This window comes from Electrophorus electricus, chromosome 10 (assembly GCF_041902795.1).
Source record: "Electrophorus electricus isolate QZ-2024a chromosome 10, ASM4190279v1, whole genome shotgun sequence".
NCBI classification, from domain to species: domain Eukaryota; kingdom Metazoa; phylum Chordata; class Actinopteri; order Gymnotiformes; family Gymnotidae; genus Electrophorus; species Electrophorus electricus.
The window spans coordinates 4,541,489-4,567,500 of NC_137506.1; the positions used below are offsets into that span (position 1 = coordinate 4,541,489).

At 38.6% G+C, this 26,012-nt stretch overlaps 2 protein-coding genes across 6 annotated transcripts in view; one reads left to right on the plus strand and one right to left on the minus strand.

Annotated features, from left to right (window-relative positions):
• Positions 1-5,487: 5,487 nt before the first annotated feature.
• LOC113583667 (large ribosomal subunit protein mL63) lies at positions 5,488-7,168 on the minus strand. Its single transcript, XM_027020115.3, has 2 exons — positions 7,013-7,168; positions 5,488-5,905 (listed from the first exon to the last, which is right to left on the minus strand). Exons 1-2 carry the CDS (start codon positions 7,071-7,073, stop codon positions 5,583-5,585), a joined length of 384 nt encoding a protein of 127 aa, XP_026875916.2. The 5' UTR covers positions 7,074-7,168; the 3' UTR covers positions 5,488-5,582.
• Positions 7,169-7,203: 35 nt separating this feature from the next.
• LOC113571111 (tetratricopeptide repeat protein 7B) overlaps positions 7,204-26,012 on the plus strand; it is a 47,159-nt gene continuing 28,350 nt past the window's right edge. For 3 of the 5 annotated variants that reach the window (XM_035532649.2, XM_081721270.1, XM_081721269.1), the window contains exons 1-5: positions 7,204-7,371; positions 11,616-11,761; positions 12,553-12,721; positions 15,762-15,895; positions 24,556-24,677. In XM_035532649.2, the coding sequence (XP_035388542.1) occupies positions 7,251-7,371; positions 11,616-11,761; positions 12,553-12,721; positions 15,762-15,895; positions 24,556-24,677 (692 nt within the window). In that variant the 5' untranslated portion in view covers positions 7,204-7,250. Of the gene's footprint in view, positions 7,372-11,615; positions 11,762-12,552; positions 12,722-15,761; positions 15,896-24,555; positions 24,678-26,012 lie in introns of those variants that run through there. The other 2 variants (XM_081721271.1, XM_081721272.1) reach the window with 1 other exon arrangement.

Consider the following 26,012-nt stretch of genomic DNA (forward strand, 5'->3'; position numbering starts at 1 on the left):
ATTAGTTATTTATTTTTCTCGTAAAATTGTTATTATTGTGGTGACCGTTGTCGGCCAGAGGAGGAGGGGCCTCCATTTTGAGTCTTGGTTCCTCTCAAGGTTTCTTCATCAGGCTCTAGGGAGTTTTCCCTTGCCATTGTTGCTCTTGGCTTGCTCACTCGGGGCTTGGACTTGGACATTTGTAAAGCTGCTTTGTGACAACATCTGTTGTAAAAATGTGCTACATGAATAAATTTTTATTTGATTTGATTTAACACGTATTTCAAGTGAAAACAGTGTTTCCAAGTCTAAACAAGACTATTTAACACTTTTGCAATGTGTACAATACAATTTTTTGCAGCTCTGTTCTCTGTTCTTTTTCTTTTGCACATTTTGTTGCACTTTTTCTTTCTTCATTTTGTGTTGTAGACGGACACAAAATGACTGCACTCGACAATCCGGGACCCAATGTATTTCAATCAACACTGTAAATCTCCCATTGAAGAAGGGCCCACAACTTCTCAGTAGAGTTTAGTTCAGGTGAGGTAGGGTCTATGTCATTATTCTTTCATCTTTAAGGCCTTTACTGGCTAGCCACGCAGTGGAGTACTTCAATGCATGCGATAGAGCATTGTCCTACATAAAAAATCCTGGTCTTCTTGAAAGATGCAGACTTTTTCCTGTGCCACTGCTTTAAAAAAATGTCTTCTTAAAACCGGCAGTAAGTTTGGGAGTTGATTTTGAGTCCATCTTCATCCCGAAAAGGTCCAACTAGCTCATCTTTAATAATACCAGGCCATAGCAGTACCCAACCTTCACCGTGCTAGCATCTGAGTCAAAGTGGAGCTCTGTGCCCATCCATCTGTTCCATCAAGAGTCACTCTCGTCTCATCAGTCCATAAGAAAAGGGTCATTTTAAACTAGTTAATCACAGAGTCCGTTAAACTGGTAAAACGCTCACCAGAGATAACTATCTGATAATTAGCTGCAAAAACAAAGCTCACACAAAGGTAGCTATAGTTGGCCACATCATGAGTTGTTTCTAGTGCTGGACTGAAAGCAAGTTTGTCTTCTTGTAAGAACAAATGCATGTTGATGGCTAGCTAGCTATCAGAGGTGTGAGTTGGCAGTGTCATTATAGCAACTGCTCACTTCAGACTTTTGTTAGGCTTAAAATTGAATGAAAGGGGAGGGGGTTATCTCAACAAACTTAAGAGGGATACCAAACAATAAATATGGATAATAGCGCTATTGGTCTTGGAGTATACCTGTTTTGCTCACTTGTGTTCTTGCTCCATGTCTAGCACTGGGCAGTCGGCACCACCTCTATCTTATAGTTGTGCCTGGTCACAAAGCTTCTGAGTTTAATTGGTTATTTATTCAAGCTTGAGCTGTGTCTGTCTTCAAATGGATGCTACATAGTTTAATTAGAAGTTTATATCAGAAACAATATACTATTTAGAAGTTTATAATATAAACAGCATAATAATTTAATTAGTATGTAACAATTTACATACTATGTAAATAGTATGTAACAATTTATTTAGAAGCTTATACCATAAACATTGTAATAATTTAATCTGAGATGTAAATAATACACAATGTAAGTTCTACAGCTGCAAGACATTTATCTACTGTTATAACAATGCATTCCATGTCCCGCTGTAAATACTACACATGCTGGGTTTTAGGCATTGTGCTGAAAAAAAAAATGTGGTTCTTGGATATCCATGTGAAGAGTCTTAAGATTCATAACATTATACATGAGTAATTTAATTACATAACATTTCCCATGCTGTAACGGTGAGCGGTAAGGAGGCGGACGCATGTGCGGAGAAGAGCAATATTTATTGGGGGGAAAATGCAGAGTCGTAGTCAGAGTAGTCCAGGATCAAAGAGCCAATACGGAGCGTTCGTGAATACATAATTAAACAAAACAAGGGTTAGGATACACGAGTAACTAAACACAAACAGCAGCTAGCACTAAACACATGGAAGCAAACATGTGAATTGCTGATTGTCTTGTATAACAGATACGAGACGATCATCAATTGACATGCAATGAACAGCCAAGACCACGGCCACAAGGCAGGGTTTAAATACATGAACTAAATGAGAGACAGGTGTGGAAAATCAAACGAGGGGCGAAGAAAACGACACTATGGCATGGAACTAAAATACACAACACGGAAAACACGGAAGCTGGGAGGGACTAATCGTAACACATGCACTATTTAATTACATAGACCTTACTTGTCTTTGTGCCATTTCTTCCATCATCAGGCAATGCAAAGTGTACAAGGAATGCAAAGTTAAGTTACCAAAACACTTTATCATAAAAATACCAATTTGTGATCATTCAATTCTGGTTCCTACTTATTTTTCAATTCTGGTTCCCACTTATCTCATACCCCTGCCTTGTATGTCAGCATGGACTGTGTCCTATTTGGGGACACAATCCACTTCTCCTCTCATTCATTGATCAACAAGGCTTCTTCAGTGTTCAAATATCCAAATTCCTAAATCTGTAGGTCTTCAGATTGCCCTTCAAGACAGCTCTGAAGAAACATGATTTTTTCCCCCTTTTTTAATTTTTTTTTTATTTTTTATTTTAAATTTAGAAGATTTTATTGCAAAGATTCAGACAAAGCAGCAACTTTTATCATTCTAGACAGGTTACTCCTCCCTTTATTAAAACTTTTGACAAAACACCTAAATCATATGTAAATATTAATATTGTGATTAATATGCTTCATCATATTAATAATAAATATTTACATATTAACCATAAGATAATTATACATTAGTTATTTGATCTGTGATTGTAACAATGTCCATGTATAATATTTGTGTATTCAATAAGATATTAGCTCTTGCACAATTAGAAGAGTTTTGGAGTTTATCGTCTCAATGCTCTGCTTCACACAGCAAGGGGCAAAATTGGTCATTGGTAGGCAATGGATCCTTGATGGTCTGAGAAAGGCCTAATTTTCTACCACCAGCTGATGACCTTGGCCTTTCACCTCAGCTGGTGCTCCTCACCATAGCTTGTCTAACCCTACTTTCCCAAAGCCAATCTCTTTGCCCCAATGCTCTTTCTTACCTCAGTGTCCTAGGTGTGTGCATTATGTATGTGCCCTTATTTATAAGGGCATCAATGTGCTAGCAGAACCCAGTACATGAGATTCATTGGGCTCTACCGGGCTGTACTAGCTCTTCTGTGGCCCCTACATGCCATTTTCCTTCATAGTTCTTCTCAAACAGGACTATCTGTCTCCCCAGCTGAGGTTCCATTCTTACAAATGTACTTACTCTTTAAGGTTACATTTCTTTTACATTGGCTGACTGGCTGGAGTCCCTGTGACTTCTATCAGCTGTTGTACAGCGTCAGTGTCACGGACTGCTCCCAGTCCCACTGGTCACCTGGTACGGCCCGCCGCGTGAGGTGGAAGTGTCTCTTTGTTTGTGACCACGCCCATGTTCGCACACCTGTACCGGCTTCCGTGTCTAATGTCTACATGTATTTAAACTGTTGCAGGAGAGTACAGGGTTGTTGGTCTTTGATCATGTTCACGATAGTATTGCGTGTTACGTTTGTAACCTGTTGTCCGTGTTCACCTACATGTCTTTCTGTGAGTGTCGATATGTTCGTCCTTCGTCTCTGCATAATAAATGTCTGTCTATGTCAAGACAGCGTGTGTCCCACTCCTCACCCTGCGGCACTCGGGCCGTTACTGGGCATCAGTGACTCTTGCCTGTACTAAGTGCACCGTGTTCCATACTGTTGTTTGTAGTTGGTCCTTGTCAGCACTGTGTTATGCTCATTGAATCACCATCGTTCAGCTGTAAGGGTTTGTTTTCCGATTGGCTGTTCAGTCACAAAATGAGATAATACACATCTGTGGATACTATATGCATATATGTGGATACCATACGTATATGTGTATTACCATACGCACATCTTTTTGTCACTACTGAGATAGTGTGCTAGGCTAACATTATACTTTGCTAGATGGAAAGTAGTTTTGTTGTGCTATCTAGAGAACACATGTAACATTTGTCATTACCATGTCTTTACTGTATGCAATTTTATGCAAGAAAGGAGCTCAAGACGAGGTGAAAGTCACTCAAAATTCTATTATAAGAAGCACCTTCAGGAAACAGTGATTTCCTTTTGATATTACCAAACACAGACAGGTGCACCTCCCGGCACCTTCGTGTAATTTTTTTTTTTGTGCAGGTGCAGAGCGTATGTGAGGGTCATTCATCAGCTTTGGTGTGTCTGAGTGGAAATACGCAAAGGCAACAATCAGTTTCTCAGAGTGTGCATTAATTTTTCAGTTTCAGTTTGGTGTTTCCCTGCCCCTAGTTCTCTTCAATGCATAATTTTGGGCAATGGGCCACTCAATTCAACAATGATGCTGATGTGTAATAATTCTAGCAACACCGATACCAGCACAACACTCCCAATGCCGATGTTACTGCTGTGTTGAGATGCCACCCAATAAATGAAGTTACACTTATAGTGCTTTTCTCAGAAGCCAAGGACACTTTACAATAATATCCATATCCAGTAATATACAATTAGCATGGCACCTGGGGCCAAAACCAAAAAGCAATGAATAGATTAATAGGAGTTGCAGAAGAATAGCCTTACATATTATGTGCACCTGTGCGTCTGGCTTCCCTGTGTTCCAGGTTTTGCCTCTGACTCTACAGTAGCCCCCATCCCAATCCACACCAGGTTTCCCAGTGGGCAGAGGACCATATAAAAGGAAGAGTCTTAGGGCTCATTGGAGAAGAGATTGGCATTACTAGTGTTTGTTGCTGCATTTTGAGCTTTTGTTTGCTTGTCTTTGTGCATGACTTTGGATTTGTCCATTGATTTATGGTTTGCTTTGCTCCTTATTTGTTTGATTGCTGGATGTTTCTTGTATGTTTTGTCCTGCATATAACAACACGCTGGTGGTAGGGAGTGGCTGCCATTTTGTTTGGGTGTTTATTTGTTTGGGTGTTTCTAACAGTGTAGTCATTGTATGTTTCTTTTTGTTAGCTTAGTTGGTCTTCTTTTTGTTTTTAGTGTGGCTTGCATTTTTGTGTTGGCCTTGGTCACTCCTGACGCTATTGCACCAGTTTGTCTTTGAACACCAAAACTTGTAAATACAATAAACCTTTGGTGTCAACTTTATTGTTTGGTTATTTATTTCATTACTTATTTGTACTGCTGTAACACTCAAACCCCATGTTACGGCCTCCCAGCCTAGACAGGGTCATAACAATATTGTGTATGGGAAAATATGGTTTACTGTCTGCAACCGTACCTACAATAAAGTGGCCAGTGAAAAAATAAGTACTAGAGCTAATTTTGCACACAACAAAGCCATAGATTTCCACTGAGAGCTCAATATGTTCAAAAGTGGACAAAATGACTCTTGTCTGATTTGTGAGGTTGGAAAATTCTCAATTGTGTATTTCTTTTTAAATAAATAAGAAAGACTACCAAAAGAGTTACCACTGAGCAAATGCTTTATAAAGAAATCACAAAACCTACAACACATACATGCAACTGACACTGACAGTCCAGTCAGAAACTGGCAGTTTGTTTAGCTGGACCATCTTTTGGTGATGTTGAGGTGATGTAGGTGATCACTTATATACTTGTGTTCTGGAAACTTGGCCTGCCTCTCAGCTTTAATCTTCATCCAAGTATGCTGTCGCCGTACGGCTGCATGTCCATACTCCTGTTCCTGGTTTATGTATGGTCGGCTAATCCAGTACTCATTTTCTGCCTCACGCTCCAGTTTATGCAGCATGTTCCTCTTCATCTGCCAGGTGACTGCACGTGGACGACGGTGCTTCCCTATCCACTGCTTGCCTGGAATCCCCTTTCGGAACAGTGCTAAAGTCAGGAACATGCTGGATCTGACTGCAGGGTACAGCAGAAAAAAACAGTTCTTTGAATAATTGACAAGCTAAACCATTAGGCTATTATTACAATTTATTATACGATCATTACAGTGTCTATCACTTGACAATATTTACCATAGAATTAAGTACAGAACAGAACAATTTGTATATAAAAATGAGCTATATCCAAGTATTTGTAATTCAATCTATTAATTGATTTCTGCAAAATTTTCACAAGTGTTAGAAGTAAAACTCTAAGTTCTCAAGTCTTCTCTGGTATGTTGCTGGTTTATGAGCGTAGTTCATATTCCTATGTAAACAAATTTGTAAAATGTGTAAACAGTGACAGTTTGCAGTCAGAAGCAGGATTACTAAATTAATACTTGTCACCTCAAAGGTAAAACTATCGTACCAACCAAAGTAACTATGCGTCATCTCAACATTTTTACCGGTCATTTCATCTTACACTCAACTTACTACTGTAGCTAGGTAACATTATTAATGTTCAACCTCTGCATGTCATGCGGCTCTCATTGGGCTTTGTCTCAATAGATAAGTATTTTATAAGACACATGCTAGTTAGCTAGCGTTAGCTAGCTAATGCAAACGTTCAAGATAGAAATATGCAGCGTGGTACAAATAACTAGCTCTAGCTACATTAGGTTAAGCCGCAATGGCCTTAACTAAAACCCGTACTCTACTGAGAACGGACGACTAACAGGCTACATAGCTATTTTTCCCTTTTAAACAAATATTTAGCTATAATAAAAAAGCAGGACGAGATGTAGCTAGTTAGCTAGCCATTGCTGTCAAATATCTTGACCTTGACCACTAGCTAACTTTACCACATTAACCGTATCACCGCATTTAACTAGTTAATAAACTTAATTTCAAGACGCATAGCTACTTAACCATATGTTCAAGTAGGTACTATAGCTATATAGCTATGCATCGCTCTAGACACTTAGCTTGCTACCTAGCGTCTGGTGGACTTTTCACCATGTTAAATATAACAACGCATCAGTGCGACAAAGTGCTACATTAGCTTGAGGGTGGTATAGTTAACTAGTTAGCTAGCTAGCTAATGTTAATGGTTTTAAAGAGCGTTTGATAGCGTTTTCCTAACCTTTTTTCAGTATCTTAACCTCTATATGCCAGACCTTTTCTCCAGTTGCGCCAATATTCATCTAAACTAGTATTGAGCAGTCTCATAGTGAACTACAAATCCCCTAGAAACGAGTACTCAACAGTCCCATAATGAACTACAAATCTCTCGAACCTTGCAAGCAACTTGACATGAATCACATTTCTGCGTCCTCTACTGGCCGGAGGAAGAGTACTCTCGAGGAGCAGGGAGGAAGAAGATGACAGCCAGAAAGTCTGGGTCTCGATTAGAGACTGAAATAGAGCGCTGTCGGTCAGAGGGACAGTGGGACAAAATACCAGAACTTGTGCGACAGCTTTCTGCCAAGCTAATCTCGAACGGTCAGTAATGTAGGACTATAAATAATAGTTTATTTTCATGTCCTAGCTAGCGGCTAGCACATTAGCATCTTCACCTAGTGTTTGTGGCCTGTATAGCTAGCCCATTTTGGTATACACGGTATTATTAGAGGTTTAGCCAGCAATATCGAAGCATTATTTGTAGCTAATGTTGAATGTTTTGTATACCTAATTTCTGTAACACTAGTTAGCTAGAAAAAACTGCAAGTTGTCTAGCTAGGTAACAAGCTAGCTAGCTAGCTATGTTTTCTGCCTCTGCACTTCCTGTTTAACATTTGATTTCTTGCTGATCTTTTCTAAAAGATCACGTTTTAGGGCGTTATATCTAAGACTCATCTGGTCCTGCTCACAAACATCATGTGGGTTTAGCAGTATTTGACAATGGATTGCAGTCACTCGTTTGCCGTTGTCACGGTTAGCCAGCTTTTTCTGTTTTATGCTATTCTGTTTGCAACTTGCACTGGTTTGGTTTATCTTAATATAACAATGCTCTACAGCTGACCAGAAACACCAGTCCATAATTCATACTGACAGCACTTGTCTAGCTACTCATTCTGTACTTCTTTTATCCCTAGAAACTCGTTGATTTTATACATTTCCTATTTTTCAAATGGGTATAAAACCTGATATGGAGCCTTTCCAGCTATGCCTGTGTAGTTTGTGTATACATCTTATGGCAGTAAGTTATATATCCATTTTATGGCAATACTATTATCTGTCCCTCATATACTATCTTCCACCCCCCCCCCACCTGACATTTAAATCTATTATAAAATTCATTACTGAACCAAAGCCATCAAACTTGTTATAAAATTATGTAATCATCAGAAGATTACATTTCTATTGGTTTTAAGCAGAGGTCAAGGGAAGAAAGACTCCTAGAACAGGCATCCTCTCTCTCTACTCAATTAGTGCCTGGTGTGTGTAGGGTGTGTCACAGGTAGAGCAGCAATATACCATTGAATTTCACAAGAGGTGATGTGGAATTACAATCACATTCATATTGAGCACTGTGTGTGTGTGTGTGTGTGTGTGTGTGCGCGCGCGCGCGCACGAGTGCGTGTGCTGGGAACCATGCAGTCCAAGGCAGTATGTATCCCTTACTAAGTGAAAAATACAAAAATAAATGGTCATATTTATGGACATCTATCCATACATTCAGATCTATTGTATTTAAATGTTCTGATATTGGATCAGCACAGAAAATTGGTATGATATCATGCCATGTCGAAATTGAGGCTCATGTTCACACAAGCGGTGCAGATAGAGTGGCATGAGAAACAAATAGAAATACAGCTATTGTGTCAACGATGTTCTTTATTTTTATTGAACACCAGGAATTTTTTGGTTGTCGAAACAAATAAAAGCAGAGGCCATTATTGGATGCTTTAAGGTTGGGTGACCACATGGCCTCTTCTTCCTGGACATGTTCTCTTTTTGTGAACTCAGAAGGTGTCTGGCTGGGATTTCTGAAATGTCTGGGATTTGGCTTTCTTTTCATGTTGACATTTGCTTTCTACAGTTGCTATACACTGTGGGGCTGTCTTTGAGTTGTTTGACCATTTTGGTAGGCCCAGCCTTCTCGCATGCTACAGCTGGATGATCATGTACACACTCTTCATGAAACCATCGCTTGGATTACTTTGCAGCACGTGTGTTTGGCTGCTTTGCAGAAGTGCATGGCTAGAGGGGACACATGAAGTTTATCTTCTATATGATCCTTTGTATGGCACCTTTAACAAAAAATGCCCAAACACCGCTGAGAATGATACACTGAGGGTTGGGCTCGTATTTTTGCAATGTCAGTTATCAAATCAAATTTATTAATATAACGCTTTTTACAACAGATGATGTCACAAAGCAGCTTTACAAATGTCAGTTTCCAAGCCCCCAGTGAGCAAGCCAAGGGTGACAATTGCAAGGAAAAATGCCCTAGAGCATGAAGAAGAACTCTTGAGAGGAACCAAGAAAATAAGCAATTAATGTCTAGTCTGGTCCTGATGGTGTGCACGTGTCCGAAACCCTTCCCACATGAGAATTTCCATAAAGGGCAATGGAGAAGTAGTTGGTTGAGTTGGAGGTGTGGTGGGCTATAGCAGGGGACATCGGGGGTGGTGGGAGTAGCCATTGCTGCTGAGACGGGTTGAGGCTCAGTAACGTCATGACATCAGGGGTAGATGTACCTCGGCAGAAAGAGAGAATAGATTATTAGGCATGTCTAGGTATGAGGGTGTGTAAATTAGGGAATTATAATGTGCAATGATGGATTCTAGCAGATCTAACTATGGCAGCATAGCTAAAAGGAAAGAGCCAGAAAAACCACAGGCATGAGTGTACCCCTGGAACATCAGCAGTCTGCTGCTGTCAGTCAACAAGCTTGAGTGACAAAAGAGAGTGACGGCATCATAGCATCCCATTTTGTCTGTGTATAGCATGCAAGTAACAAAATAATTTGACCTAAATCAGGTCTCCTCACATTCCACAATCTATATTCTGGTTAAATTACTTTTTAGATTTAAGTGTAATAAAACATGTTTTTCAAATGAAAAACAAATTTGACAGAATTATAAATGTGTGGAAATTTGTGTTAGACTAGTTTACTACATCTGCCTTGTTAAAATGGCATTTTCCTTGTCTGAAAAAGATTGATCTTCAGGAAAGTATACCTGGATACATGAGAAATACTGACAAACTGTCTAGCCAACTTTTTTTCTTTTATGCTATGACCCATGAAAATATGTGTATTATTTTTTTTTTTTACTTCATACTAATTGGTCCAGTGAGTAAATCTAATAGGGAAATACTAACAAATGTATTTTTCATTTGAATAATATCTATACTGTGTGAAATGAAGAATACCATTTCAAAATATTCAGTATTGATATTTATATATTTATTTATATATATATATATATATATATATATATATATATATATATATATATATATATAATATACTTTTTTTTGCAAAGTTAGTCAGATATATTTATTTATAGCACTTTTAAAAATGCATGTTGTCACAAAGCAGCTTTACAAATATTTGGGTCCAGATCCCTAATGAGCAAGCCTATGGCGACAGTGGCAAGGAAAAACCTTGGGACTCCATCCTCCATTGGGCAACCTAGCTAGTAACCAGTCCATGTTTTATGTTATTTTTAGTCCAAGTAGCCACTTCAGTGTAGATGTGGAGTCTCAGTCACTCCAATGTGTCTAGGGTGGGTGGGCCTAGATGGTGGCATCAGTTCATCTACAGGTGGGACAGAGACATTTTAGTAGCATGCAAGTAAAACAGGAAGATGTAGGTTCCATCTGCAAAGAGGAACATCTCATGGACATTCCATATACAGTAGATGTGCCAGGTTTATTTGTAGCAGCATAACTAAAATGGAGGGCCAGAGGATGACCACAGTCCTAAGGACCCCCTGAGACATTGAATTCCACTCATTTTATCATCATTAATCTGACAGAATGCATGAAGTGGCTGGCCAACAGCATCAACATCTTTGACCATGTGTCCCAGGTCATCCCAGGCTTTGTACTTTGATATACAGAAGGGTAACTAAAAGCTTGAGTTAATAAGTCTTTATTCTAGATTTAAAAAGTAGGAGTGAGTCTCAAATTAAAGCTGAAAGGCTGTTCCATAACTGAAGGGTTTTATAGGAGAAGGCTCTACCCCCAGTTGTAATCTTAATAATTCCAGGGACTAAGAGGGACAAAATTTAACTGGGAGCCAGTGCGGAGCTGAAGAACAGGACTGGTATGGGAGAGTTTTCTAGCCCTTGTTAGGACTCTGGGAGTAGCATTCTGATTTTACTGACTTTTTAGAGCATTCAATTAGAATTACATCCAGTTATAGAATTGCATCCATTTACAGTAATCCAATCTTGAGATAAGTGTGGACCAATTTCTCTGCATCTGATGAGGAACAATGTCTCAGTTTAGCAATGTTACATAAATGGAAAAAAGGTAGTTTTCGTAACATTGGACGTGTGAAATAAGCGATCAATAGCAGTCAGTAGTGACACCTGTGTTTTTTACAATAGTTTTGGGTGTTCCTGAAAAGCCCAGATCAAGTTGATCTTGAACTGCAAAAATTCTCTTGCCATATTCCCTCTGCCTGGGTCTACGTTGGCATTGGAATAGGGTTCTGTGTTGGCAGTTGAAGGAGTAGCATAACGGCTGTGATGTTTTATTGGATGCTAAATCTTACTCCGCTTTTGTTACAGATGACCTGGGGGAACTTCTGTTGGGTGAAGCCAAACTTCAACAGTACCTGAAGGAGAACCCCATCAAGCAGGGCACCAGCCCTAAGGTCCCACGACCTCGGCTAGCCGAGGTACGCAAACATCTCAGTGCCGCCCTGGACTTGAAGGTAAGTGGGGAAACCTTTTTTTCTATTTTGACATCAGCATGTTATTAAAACACTTAGGATGTGTTCATACTTGTAGTACAGTGCCCTTGGTCTGGACCAAACAAGAAAATGATACATTGTTATATTTTAGGACTGGTAGTGTTCTCACCCACAAATTTACAATCAGACCAAAATAAGTAAGAAAAAAAAGTTATGTATACCTGGTGGTATTTGGTGGTAAAATGGATAGGAGTCAAAACAGGACCAGATATTCCTCTGATGCATATACCAAACAATGTATGCTGCAAAGAGAAGATGTGAGTTTCCAATGCCTGTACTACTGTAATGGAAATTTTTAATTTTTTTGCCAATGCACTCTGTTCTGTCATGGTGTATTTAGTGTCACATGTTGTGATATCCTGTGTTTGGTTCATTTGGATGCCTTTGGTTCATATATTGTTCATACTTCAAACAATCTGCACCACAATTTGCTTAGAAACAGACCAAGACCTACCTGCTCAGGAGGTGTTGGTCCACTTATTTGGGTTGCACCTGAATTTGAAAGAAAGCGATCACGTTTACTGTAATGAACTACGCTAACAGAGCAACTGCACCACGGTTGTTTTTTTTTATCCATCCCAAGCTACCAAATCTGAACACAGCCTTAGTGTTTTGTTTTGTTTTTTTCTATAAAATTAACAATTATCATAGAGCTACATGAGTGGCCACTTTTAATTGTGAAGAGTAGTGTGTGCTCTATGAATAGTAAAGGGTAGTGTGTGTTCTATGAAGCTATGTATTTCTGTGCTCAGCCGGACTACATGCAGGAGGCAAGTCTGCTGATGGCTAAGCTGTGCTATGTGGAGGGGGACTACATGGAGGCTCTGAGCCATTACACACGCATCAACCTGGACGACATACAGCTGGTCGGGGCACCAGTCTACCGGCTGTCAATGATCGCAGAAGCTTATGCCACCAAAGGTGAGTACAACTACCATTGCTAGTCATGTGCTGTGATTTCCATGCAAGCCATATACCAGCATATGGGAACTTGGTGAGGTATCCATAAAAGACTCCCAGTGACTTTCACAAAAACGAGAGAAAGCATTGGGCACTGGTGTGATTGAATTTTTCACCATGGTTGCAGCTTATCACTTTCTTGGCTCCTTTATTTGTTAGATTAGCAGGTAACACACTAACTGACTAATTGAGTCTCAGATTAAGTACTTAGCCGACTTTTGTGGGCTGGTTAGGGTTCACAAACTTGGAGAGCAGTGTAAAGCACTGTCTCTCCTCTGTCTCTTTTTGTGTTTAGAATATAATGTGGCTTATGTGCTGTTTGTGTTATTAGATGGGTTCACCATCAGCAACTTTATTTATTTATTTTTTTAGTAGTATATTGTAACACCCAATGGGCACATATACACATCTATGCAATTTATACTGTTGTAGCAAAAGCACATAATTTTATGAATTATTGAAAAGGGACAATACCCTAAAACATTGGTGATGTACCTTATACTTATTAATGTTATGTCTCATTTCTATAGTTCATATTTTGTGCAGTAGAACTTTACCATGATGCAAAACTACATTTTTGACTATCTTGACGGAATAGTAGAAAACAAACAGAAACGAAAACAAATTTAAGATGGACTAACACACTAGATATAAGATGAACATAAAATAAGACACTATGATAAGTATGTAATTATTCTCGCTAGAGGTTCTAACTTCTTTTCTTGATCCAGCTTTCCCCATGTTAACCACCTAAAAACTACTTATTCTCACCCTTTGTTCTTGAGGGTTGATGTTTATAACCCTTACTCGGGGAAGGGGATACCTCGTTCTCAGGTTTGCTCATGCCTCTTTGTCTCAATCTTTGGTGGCTAAAAATAAAAAAAGAATTTTAACACAAAAAAGAAAGAGGGGAATAAAGCAAATATTTGGTTATGAGACCAATGTCTTTTATACTATAACAAGTAGGGTCAGTTACCTTAATTCACCTGAGCTAATTGGTCCACATATTTAGATGTAGAGTGCAGATGTCCAAATATAAAAGCACACAATTATATGTAATAAAGTAGTTACATTGTCCAAGAAACACACAGGTTAAAAGCAGAGTTGGTTACTGAGAGAGATAAAGGAGCATAGAAGGGAGATATAGAGAAAGGTAGAAAGCATGATTACTACACATACATGTTACTGTACTAGTATTAATAATTCAAATAATCTTCCCATTATTATTTAGTAATTTATTTAGTAATTTAGTAATTATTTAGTGACTACCTCATCAGAAGTATTTGTGATGAGGAGGTAGTCACTAAATAATACATGTATAAAGGTTAATATGCAAACACTAGAATAATATGGTTAATGCATAACTTGACATAAGAAAAGTTAACATTAAATAGAGAGAGAGGGTGTCATAACAGCTCAGTGAGGATAGTTAGACTTCATCTCAAATTGACCTTGTTGAGCCTGTTATAGTTACTGAAGGGCACTATGGATCCATTGTCCATACAATCCGCCAGAAATACATCTATTGTTTTTTGTTTTCCTTTTAACAAGGTTAAGATTATATTCTGTAGATGATCATGGTCTCGTTGCAATGCTCGTGATGAGACATTTCACAAGGGAAGCATCAAATTCCAGTATTCCTTCAGGAATATGGTATTTATAAGTTTCTTGATCTAAGTATTCCAGGTTGTGAAGTCATCCCTAAATTCCACATGAGATGTTTGACTTTGTTGCCCCACAGTCCGGGGCTGGGGTTGTAAAGTTTGGACCATGTGTCCTTCCTTATAGTGTGGTATGGAGACCTAATAAGGGAAGGGTGTAAGAATCTGCAATTTATGGTGGAGTGTTATTTTTTCAGATGTGGGATTATTAATGGAGTAATACCAAATTCATGGTTGACAGACAACATTCAATATTACCCTGCTTGTTCATAGTCAATAAACATGGACATTGTAGAAAGCATAGCACTTACACATGTAGTGCTTTGTACAATATCCACTGACTGGGTGAAAAATAGTATCTGTACATGCTCCTTACAATGTAGAAATGTACACATTATCACTAGTGTTGAATGAGATTAGTTGTCTTTGCTTTCCTGCAGTGATGTGTAAAGAAAAATCTTTAGTGATTTCTTTAATCACTTAATCATAATCTCTTGGATGGGATTTGGTGTACATTAAAGAAAACATTGTGTTTTAAACAGCATATGTAAGAGTGTACATGTAGAGACCAGTGAAGTGGTCATTGCTGCTTTGACTGCTTCATTACTATTTTTACCCTACTGTTGAGTTACATGCAGTGCCTGGACTCTATTTTTGTTTGTTTGTTTTCCTTTGCTTCCATTCATATTCATGATTTGAAATCCTTAACCTTTTAACCCCATACTCAGTTACTACATCTCTAGAAATACAGATATGGAGGCTCGCAGAAGCTCTCACAGTAAAATGTTGACATTGGGCTCCATGTTTTCTTTAGGTGAGTCTGTGTCATGTGAGCTTGTGTATGGCAGAGGCCTTACTGTTTACATCCAATTGAGATGTTGATTCTTCTGGTCTGCAGTACACAGGACTATAAAGTGTGAGGACACAGAACAGTGTAGGTAGAGTGAAGAAGAGGCAGAAAATACAGTTATACAATAATGCAGAAATACAATAATACAGAAATACAGTAAAATCCACAAAATGAAGCATAAAGTACAGTGATGCATGGGGCACTCCAGCAAGTAATAGTAACGTGGTGCATGTTTGGTGCTGCTTGTGTGTCATCTAACTGTACAAGGTCACTGCACTAAATAATATAAGAAAAGAGAGAATGGAAACAGAATGGCCTTTATAGAGTCTTGGACTTCAGGCCACTAGCAATCTACAAATGATGGGGCAGAACCTTCGACAGATGCATTTTGCCAAAAATGAACAGCAGTATTGGACCACCTACTGTTGCCGATAAACTCTTTTCTGCTCTTTTTTCTGAAGTTCTTTTTCTTCTGCTTTCTTGGCCAAAGGACTTTGCCTGGAGAAGCTGCCTGCTGCCTCACCCTCCATGTCCAACCGCACAGTGGATCGTGATCAGGAGATCATCACTTGCTATGAGAAGTCTGGAGATATTGCTCTTCTCTACCTCCAGGAAATGGAAAAGGTATTTTCTGCCTCCTACTTTTTATTTAATTAGTGCAGCCCTTTATTAGTCAGCAAACTGTTCTGTGAAAATCCAACTGTCTGTAATTCAGTATGGATTTCTGCACAGAGTCAGACATGGCTGTAGGCTTTTAGTCTGGACCTTGTGGTTAAAGATCTTTAAAACATTTGAATTTTTAAAACTTGAATTTGTGTGTCATCTGAGATCTTTAAACTGGCAGAAACAGAGTGGGGGCGGACATCCCCTCCATCAGCTGCAGGATTGGGGATGTGTCTGTAGCCTAATTTTGATGTTTTGGTGGTGATGGAAAGACTCCAGGTCCAGGTGGGTGTCCGAGGGCAGCGGAGTGAAAACTGTTGTGGAGTCTGGCAGTGGTGGCATGGATGACTTCCTGAAAGCAGTAGGGTGAAGAGACTGCGAGAACTTGTTGGATATGGTATATCTTGGCACAGAAAAGGAATACATGGATAGATAGCTCTGTTTAGAATGCACTGGACTGTGTGTGTGTGCGCGCACATGAAATTTTTATATATATATATATATATATATAAACAAACTAAAACGGCTTATATACAAAGATCTCAAAGGTAGTACAGATAGAGATGAGGTCTCCCTCAGACATTGACACCCCTCTGCTAAATAGTCAACAAACCTGTGTGAATGTGTGAAGCAGTGGGGTGACAGATAAAAACAATCTGAAAAAAACCCCCTTAATATTCTGTATTCCTGAATATCAAGATCCATACCATTTTATTTAACAGTAAATTAACTTCCAAAACCTTGACTCAACAAGTTAGATTTAAAAACTGGGAATGCCTGAGGACCAAATACTGACTAGATGATTATTCCAAAGCTTGGGGAATTTGTATATGAGACGACCCAATACACAAGCGTCTCTCAACACAGACAGACCCTTATTAGCAAGACAAAACACGAACAAAAAACGGTGCGGCACTTGCATGAAACCAACCAGTGCAGCATGATAAACACAATATCAAACACGAGTATACAGGCAGTGAAGCAAGAATTTGCACATAAATGTTAAATCTTATACTAACATGAACATGAACATTAACCGACAACCCTCTCTACAGACATAGGGGTTTAAATACATACATCAGTGACGTGTGAACAAGGCGCAGGTGTCTCATGACTAGGGGTGTGTGTTTACAAACAAAAGGGCAGTCACAGGCAAAACAATCAATAAACACGATTCCCACAGCACATGGCAGGCCATACCACGTGATGTGTGGGAAGGGGAGCATACCGTTACAGTATAAACACGCTCTTCTCCCTCCTTTCATAATTCTAGGTACTAGTGCTCTAAATAGACATGACTGTTCATAATAGGAAATGAGTTCATTCAGCTTCTGAGGAGCAAGAAGTTTACATATCAGTAATAAAATGTAATCATTACAAATTTAATGGGCAGCCAGTACCGATAATACCGGATTACTAGAGTATGATCTTTTTGGTTCTTATAAGGACCCCAGCTGCTATTAATGTTTGTTATTTTCAACATGAGGGTGAGAAGCAAATTACAGTCCTACAACATACAATCGATGATATATGAGTTTAATTAAGCACCCCTGAACTTGATCTTCTCTAATTTCAAATGATGCATGATGACTTAGGAACATGAAACATAGGAAGAGAGTCCTAGATTCTTCCAGTTAAACAACATAAGATAACAAGGTAGCAAGCAGGCAAAGGCCACAGCGTTCTAAACATTTATGGGCCGTATTTTCTATCTTAACACGGAAAATGGCAACTGGATCAATTACTGTATCATAAACCTTCCTCAGGACTCAGAACCAAGTTTCTAGAAACCACGTATCAGGGACATGACCAGAATATGGTGCTAATTTGCATGGTCCCATGACAGATGAGTTACTCAAGCCAAAATGCTTCCTAAATTGTGAACAAACTTTAAATATGAGTCATCACAGGATTATACCTTGGTTAAGTTATAAGCAGAGATTGGTAAGGCAGAAGCAGCAAGCCCAGGAAGATTATGGAATTCTGAAGTAACCCATTTTGGCACCATAAACAAATTCTTCTCCACTCTCACACAAAAGATGATCTAGATGCCCAGTAATATTGATGAAGATAAGGAAAGGCCAACCCACCTTCCCTCCTGTACCTTTTCTATTAATGTATGGTGGTTTATGGTTCTAGATAAACTCTGAGAAATTGTCGATTAAAGCAAACTGCTTTTTTTGTGTTAAAAATTTAGATATTTTTGAATAGATTCAAAAATTAGATATAGAATATAATTGATATAAAATTATATTAATATGCCCTACCATAGATAATGGTTAGATCCACCAGCACTCTACGTTACAATTTTCTGTCTCAAAAAGAGTCAAGCAAGCCTCAGTGGCTTTCAAATTTTAATATCTAGAGCTTTACATAATAATCAAGAAATGCCTTATTAATATGCAGAGGTTCAGAGATGACGTTAATTCGTGATATTCACCACGGGGCAAATGATGATGAGCCAAAGGTTTGCCTGGTTTATCACCATTTTCACAGATTAATATTTATAGATTTGATTAATAGTGCAAAACTTTGAGCTTTGAGAAGTAGCTACTCTGCCTCAGGTGTGGAGGTCAGGTCAAATTCAAAATTTTTTTTTTTAATGTTTTTGGTAGAGCTTTGAGGTAGCGGTTATACATCTTTTATGCTTTGTGAATGTTCCTTTAGTCTGGTTGTATTCTCCTTTTTCCTGTTTGATCCATAACTGATAATTTGGCCACATAAATATGTACAAAAGTATTCTTTTAGCACTTCCCAGTGAGGCCTTTGTGATGTAGCTATAACATTGGTTGATCATTGGAAGATCTTAACCTGACTGTTGATTATAACTCAATAGATTTTGACTGAGAAAAGAAGGGAGTTTAACTGCTGGGGTCTAAAACTGATGTAGGCTGATCTGGAAAAATCAGTTTTATGGAAAGAACAGCGAGGTCTGGTAGATATGCCATGGTATGAATTGATGAATTAATTGATCAATCAATGAATTGATATGGAGAATAAAACTGACATCAATTTAAAAAAAAATCTGTCATCTGTTTAAAAAAAATCATATGAAAAATCATAATCATACTTTTTGAGAAAAGTATGATGTACAAATAAAAAGAAGGATTAGGATCTGGTTTGGGTAAATTTTAAATCTCCAAGGATCATACAGACCTAGCTGTCATTTAAAATTGTTAAGGCTGAAGCTATTTTTGATGCATGAAGAGGTTCTGAAATGCAGTTATGAAGGAACGAGTATTTACATTTAGTACAAGACAAGAAATGGTAATCAACTTTTCCTCATCCCAATTCGCCACAAAAGTGCTTGTCATGGTCATGGGCTTATTCAACTGCTGACCAGTGACAATAACACAGCTTCCATTCAGGTCTGCAATTATTTTAGTAGCTTTGAAAATGTTTTTATTGCCATGCCTCTTGATTTGGCCTCATTTCTGGAATGAAAAGTTTCTTACCCAGTTTGCATGGATTTTATTAATAGAACATAGTTTGAAGATGTGTTTCTTGTAGGAATGCCATTAAGCTGTTAAAGATGAGTTGAAATTTGACCATTTGCACATTATTTGCCCCCTTCATATTCCATGATATAAAAGTGACTTTTCTGTTGTTGCTCTTATTCATAGACAAATGCTTGTAAAGTTATAGAATACTAAAAATTCAGCGCTATCTGTAAAGAGACCGTAGAAAGCGTAAGAGCTAAAGGGCGATAGGTGTAAAAGTGTTGGGTGTAAGAGGTATAATGGTGTTGGAGCGTAAAGATGATCCAGTAAGCTAACAACAAAATGTCATAGCCCATCAGCCCCCTCCAGCATATCCCCACCCCCACCCTTACTCAAACTGAGTACAACAAAACCAGATTTGCTCCTTGAATATGGAGACATGTATTAATATACCTATGAGTAACAATCATGTAGAATAAAATCAAGTATGTCATCTTATATCAAGATGTCTGTAGCTAGTATTTGATTTGGAAAAGGCTACATTGGTCCTTTAGTTGAACAAAAAGGTAGCTAATCGGCCATATTACCAGGCTATTATACGTATTTGGCCAAGTCAATCCGAGGTGGCACATGGCAACTTAAATGCCTTTATCACCAGTGCTAATGACAGCATCTGAACACTCTTATTCTTGATCAGTGGGCGAAGTGGTAATTGTAGTAGATAGTACATAGTGAGCCACAAAATCAGAGGCTTCATAGGGAGATCTGAACTCCCTGATTCTGTCCATTAAAGGTAAAGCATAGCATAGCCGGGCATATGGGGGGGAATTTCACACCAGCCTAGTGATGCCTTTTCACTGGGTTGAATTTGGATCTCCCATATGCACCAGATCAGGATTGAGATATGGAAAGAAATTAATTGTACTTCCTTTGTAGGCAAGTTCCCAAGCACATTCATTTGAAAACATTGTAGGGGTTTCACCTACTAATTATTTACAATACATAAGATGTAATATGCATCAATTATTAATCAGTCTGAAATATCCAAATTTAACTAGAGTGTAACATTCATGACGATTCCTGAGGGGTTTTAAGTGATTTCTTTCATTATATTGGCAACAACCACAATCTGAATATAAAGACAGACAACTTGGTGAGAATAAGTGATACATTTATTAACATAACTACTCAATCACAAATGACAATCTGTATATTTACAGTGAATAGATCTAGAGAAGCTGGGGGGGGGGGCAAAGCAAATAAAATGGTGTTTAAACAGCAGAGCAACGTGGCTGTATAAGTTCTGCTGGCTTCTTCTAACGTGGTCATATAATAAAGGATATTGGTGCTGGTTTTACTAACGAAACAATAAGGTCAATGTGCCTGAGCCTAGGGAAGCGACATGATGACGTGTTGTTAGTTAGAGATATCAAGAGATCGCATGCAAAGAGGAGAAAATCTTAATATTGGAACATCCATTGTGTACAATCTCAACAAAATGGGTTGAATACCAAGCACAAATACATTCAAGATAGTACTAGGTTCTTAATTAAACTTTACCATTGACCCTTTTAATAAACTATGCCCAGATGTTCTCCCGTGCTGATGATTTGGATTATCCAAGCTTGACGTCGTCGCTGAAATCCACTAGAAGTAGGAGGAAATTTCCATCACTGGGTGTTGATAAAACATGATGTCGTCCATGTGTGCTGGGAATAGTCTTTCTGGCACTAAAATCCAGGAATATAGGTTAAGTTTCGTCCGCTGGTTAACAAGAGGCAATTGACTGCCTTTGCAAGCTTGCTTGAGGTAATTCGGCAAATCTGTTGCAGCGGTAACCTTGATCACACATTAGTTTAGTTTCCACCGTTACTTGGAGTAATTAAATTTAAGAAATACAGTTTTCAGCTGTTTGCTGTTAACTGTCCATGCTGAGTGACGAAAGAACCTGAGAGAGATGACGGAGCCTCTCTTTCAGGGCTAACTTTGGAGTAAAAAAACAACGAAATTCTGTTGGTCAAGGTATTTTAAAACACCTGAATTCCACGTGCTTTTAGACACACCTCTGACGCAGGATTGCTCTATGCGTTGCTGATGGTGCTGCCACCTGCTGGATTGGTATGGTACCTACAAAGTGATTAAGGAGCGTTATGCTTTTAACTTATGAGAATTGCATCATCATCTCGGGATTCCTAGTTTGGCAATATTTGATATGCCCTTTGACCCATAAAATAGGAAGTAAGGTCATAAATAATTATCTGCTATTCACAATTTACATTCTAAGGGAGTCTTTTGTGCTTATTGTTTACATTTTTTGAAAGCATTAGCTGTGTTTACAGTACAGAGGATACTTTTTTAAAGAAGCAATAAGTCATTGTTGATAAAAAGTCATTGTTGATAAAAGATTCTTATAAATATTTTGTCAGACCTCCTCTTGGCTTAGCTGATCATGACTGTATATGCTTATCCCCATCTTGTGTATCAGTGTTGAAAAAAATTGAAATTTCTTTTTGTAAAGAAATTGTAACCCCAGTGAGAAAAATTTCCCTAACAATGAACCAGTAAAGACATGGAGATCGATTTTAGGCGTGTGGATTTTCATCCTACAATAATCAACAGCATCACCATGGAAAGCGTTAATAGCTACCTTGTTACAGTAATTGATGTTGTGTTTCAGTTACAGCACAAGATCTTCAAGAAATGTCAGCAAAGATTTTTTGAGGACGGTTTCAGGTGTTTCAAGTTTCTGACTATTTTGTAGTCTTTTGAGTCAGTTTTGACATTTGACATTTTAGTGAGTCAGTTTTTGACATTTGCTAGTTCAGACACTTGAATATCAAGAGTAAGAATCTTCTCATTAGTATTGCTAAATCTAGATGTAAAATTATGGGATGTCAGCAAGTGTCCTTATTACAATTATTTCAGATCCTTAATGCTGAATTAGTTACTCTATCAAAACAGTACCACTGTCTGATTGAAAAACTACTCGTGTAGGCTCTTGCTGCAGACTGCCAAAGAGATGTTGTGACAGATTTAAAATCTCTTATCCCTAGTGCATCTGTGTTGTTGAGGAACAAGTGAATGTATTGCATTGTTTTAGAATCTGTTTGTATGTTTGATGACAAATCAATGTAAATCAAATTTCTCCTCGAGAGATTATAATAGACTGAACTGAACTGTACCCTCTGTGTGTAGGCTCATATAAAGCCAGGTATTCTTCTAACCTACCCACATTTCTGTAAGAGATGTTCAGTAATGAAATTTAAAATGACCACTTTAGATGCATCTTGGATCAAACTTGGTATCATTACAAATGGATTAAATTAGTTTTATATGGATTATGTTGGTTGTATAGACTTTGCGAAGTATTTGAAGTTTTGATTGATTGGTGGAATTGATGCAGTCTCATCAATGTACCCTATGTGGTGTCTCAGTGCAGCTAGAAGATGCAGTCTGTGAAGCCAGCCTGTCTGCTACCTGGCCTTCAAACTCAAAAGACCAGGCTTGCACTTGAAGGTAGCCAAATGATAAGACCTACATAAATTTTTGAGCACCGCATTGACATCCATGCAAAATGTAGCAGCCATAACCTGCGGATTTCCTCACCTTGTGGCAGTGGGATGATTTGGGTCGGAGCATGGTACTACATCATATGGGCCACAGATGAACATCCTTAGCCCCTACATGGATAATTTATGTTTATGGCTAACCTATGGTTAGCTAATACTTTCAGATTCTTTTCGTTATGTCCAGCATCTGTTGTGTCTTACGGCTGTTATATCCAGCACCCTGCTTACTAGTATATAGCTAACTGCTGCTGGTGACCCTAAAGTAGAGCTGCTTTCACCTGCTATAAATTAGTCACCCATTACTACAGCTTTCAGCAGGCCTTCTCACTGGGTGCAGCTCTGTGTAAGGCAAGCCTGTTTTAACCAAAGAACTGGATCTGGTGATGGAATGGGTAAGCCATAGCATTTGGCACTGGCTTTGCAACTATGCCCAGTGTTATCAGAGCTGAGGGTGTACTCACACACCCACACAGACCCATGCACCTACACACACACACACACACACACACACACACACACACACACACACACACACACACACACACACACACGCTCTCTCGCTCTCGCTCTCTCTGGAATATGAGCTTTTGACAGTAAATCTGACAACTTGCCCTGCTTACTATATCTTGATGGACACCTCTACAATAATCTTCCACATCAAACAAGTAACTTTCTCACAAAAATATTGTTACTGTCACAAGTGACCACATTGCAGCTAAATATATAAAATATATAACTATATAAAAAGCTGTCTGTCATACTGATATAGTGATGCAATGGTGTCAGCTGATTTGAGTCTCTACAAAATGCTGTAAAAGTGCGAACAAATAATATCTCTGATGTAAGTTTGTGTAACATTTCAAAATAGTATGCGCTATAACAAAAAAAAAATAAACAGAACATACAAAGAACAATTTAGAAAATTAAATACACAGATGGAAGAACAAAACGGACAGCTGGAAAATTACACAAATACATGCTGCAAATACATATATCTATTAATCCATGTGTTGTGGATTCGTTTATATAGCTTACATTCCTTTTTCACTGCCACAGAGGTTATAACCACCACAATTAGTATAGGTAGTAAAGCTGATCTAATACACCCATTTCTTTTTCTGCAGTCATCCTTTATTCTTTATTTTTCATCCCTGAATCCTCCCATAGGAATCCATTCCTTCAGTTTTTCGGTTCAAGCCAATACATTTGCTACACTGACTGATTTGAACTACTAGGCCCATCAACCTCATGCACCTCATGATGATGACACTTGTCTATCCACCCCTTCTTTACTTTCATTCATCCCTGCCTCCTCCCATAGGAACCTATTGATTTTGATGCTCACAAACTTTACTTTGATATTCACAGACATTCCATTCTAGCTTGCATACAGAACCTTACATCAATATAAGTATTGCAAATGTCAGTATTGGTTAACAAATTATATATTGTGCAGCCCTAGGCTCAAAACTCTCCATGATGTTCCTGATTCCATCCCCATTGCCACAGAAAGCGTGAAAGGCTTCGATGTCTATAGTGTCTATGGTGCATTGTGTGTATCTGATATCAGTCTTCTAAAGGGTGGTGGTCTCTGTTTTGCGTGCACCCACAGGCTCTCAGTGCTGGAATACAGAACCGCAGTCCCAAACCTGGACCTGTCTCACAGGAACAGGAGCTTGGATACTTCCTGGAGACTGGGCTTCAGAGGGCTCACATTATCCACTTTAAAAATGGGTGAGTGTGTGTGAGAATGATTGCACGTCAAACTCTGAGCTCGACAGTCCATTGGCAGGGATGCTTTCCAACACGAGAGCCTGAATATTCCAAACTGCATCCATCAATATGCTCACCCTTGCAGCCATTCATATGGAAGCACATGTACACTCACAAAAGCACAAATCAAAGACACAAACATACATAAATGTATACATCGATGCAGAGGTGAGTTACAGTAGGTGCCAGACGGTGGATGCTTGGCATACAGTTGGATCAAGGGGTTGTATACATTGTGTGTGTGTGTGTGTGTGTGTGCGCGCGCGCGTGCGTGCGTGCGTGCCTGAAGTGATCCCTAACTGTGTGTTTTCTGATTGCCAATCTCTTCTTACTGCACTGTGCCAGTGTTTGTATGATGATATATTCATATTCCTCCACTTTCGTCATGTAGAATAGAGCTGTTTTGAACGTCACTGCTCAGCTGTATACAGTTTCAGTGTAAATTTTTTCCCCAACTTGCCCAGTCAGGTAAATGACTAGAAAGTTCCTGAACCAAACTTCTTCTGTCCTGAGCAAATCTTTGTATTATAAAGTATTATTCACACATAACCAAGCACACACAAGCTACTATATTCAAGGCTATTAATTCTTAAAAGAAGTGTATATTTTCACAATATATTTCACTTAACTTTTCTTCTTGTAAATAAGCAAAGGTTTCATAACAAACCTGTTGTCATAAAGGTATCTCAAAGATTTCTATTTCTATTCTATTGTAAACACATTCAAATTAAAGCTATCAATAATAACGTTAGCATTTGCATGCACAAGATAGCAGATATTGGCTTACCTTCTGCAAGCTGTGTTGGTACAGCACTGGCTACCAGGTCTATTTTTTATTTGAAGGTCTCATGTTGATAGTTGGTGAAAGGTCTTTCTCTTTTAACCGTGTGATGTGCTTTTGTGAGTAACTTGGTCAACTTGGAATTTGCTTCACTGTTCGTCCATCGTGTGCAGATATCCAGTGGTCCAGTTTTTGTCACTGCTATACACACAATATGATGGAGAGAATTTTCCTGAATCCTGTTTTGTAGTTCTAACAAAAAGAACCGCTTTTATCTGCCTTGTTAGGATATTCCCTACATACTTTGCAGAACATCTCAAGTACAGAGTGGTCAAAACCTGATCCATGAAAGCTGAGTTTTCCTTGAGGGAATAAAGGTGCGGAGCTTCATATTGACGTTTCGCTAACGCTGACATTTTCCTGCGTGCTATCAAATCTTTCTCCATTATGTAACTGTACAGACTTTCTGTTTGAATGGACATGATTGCTAACATGAAAGCACAGTTTCTTTATTG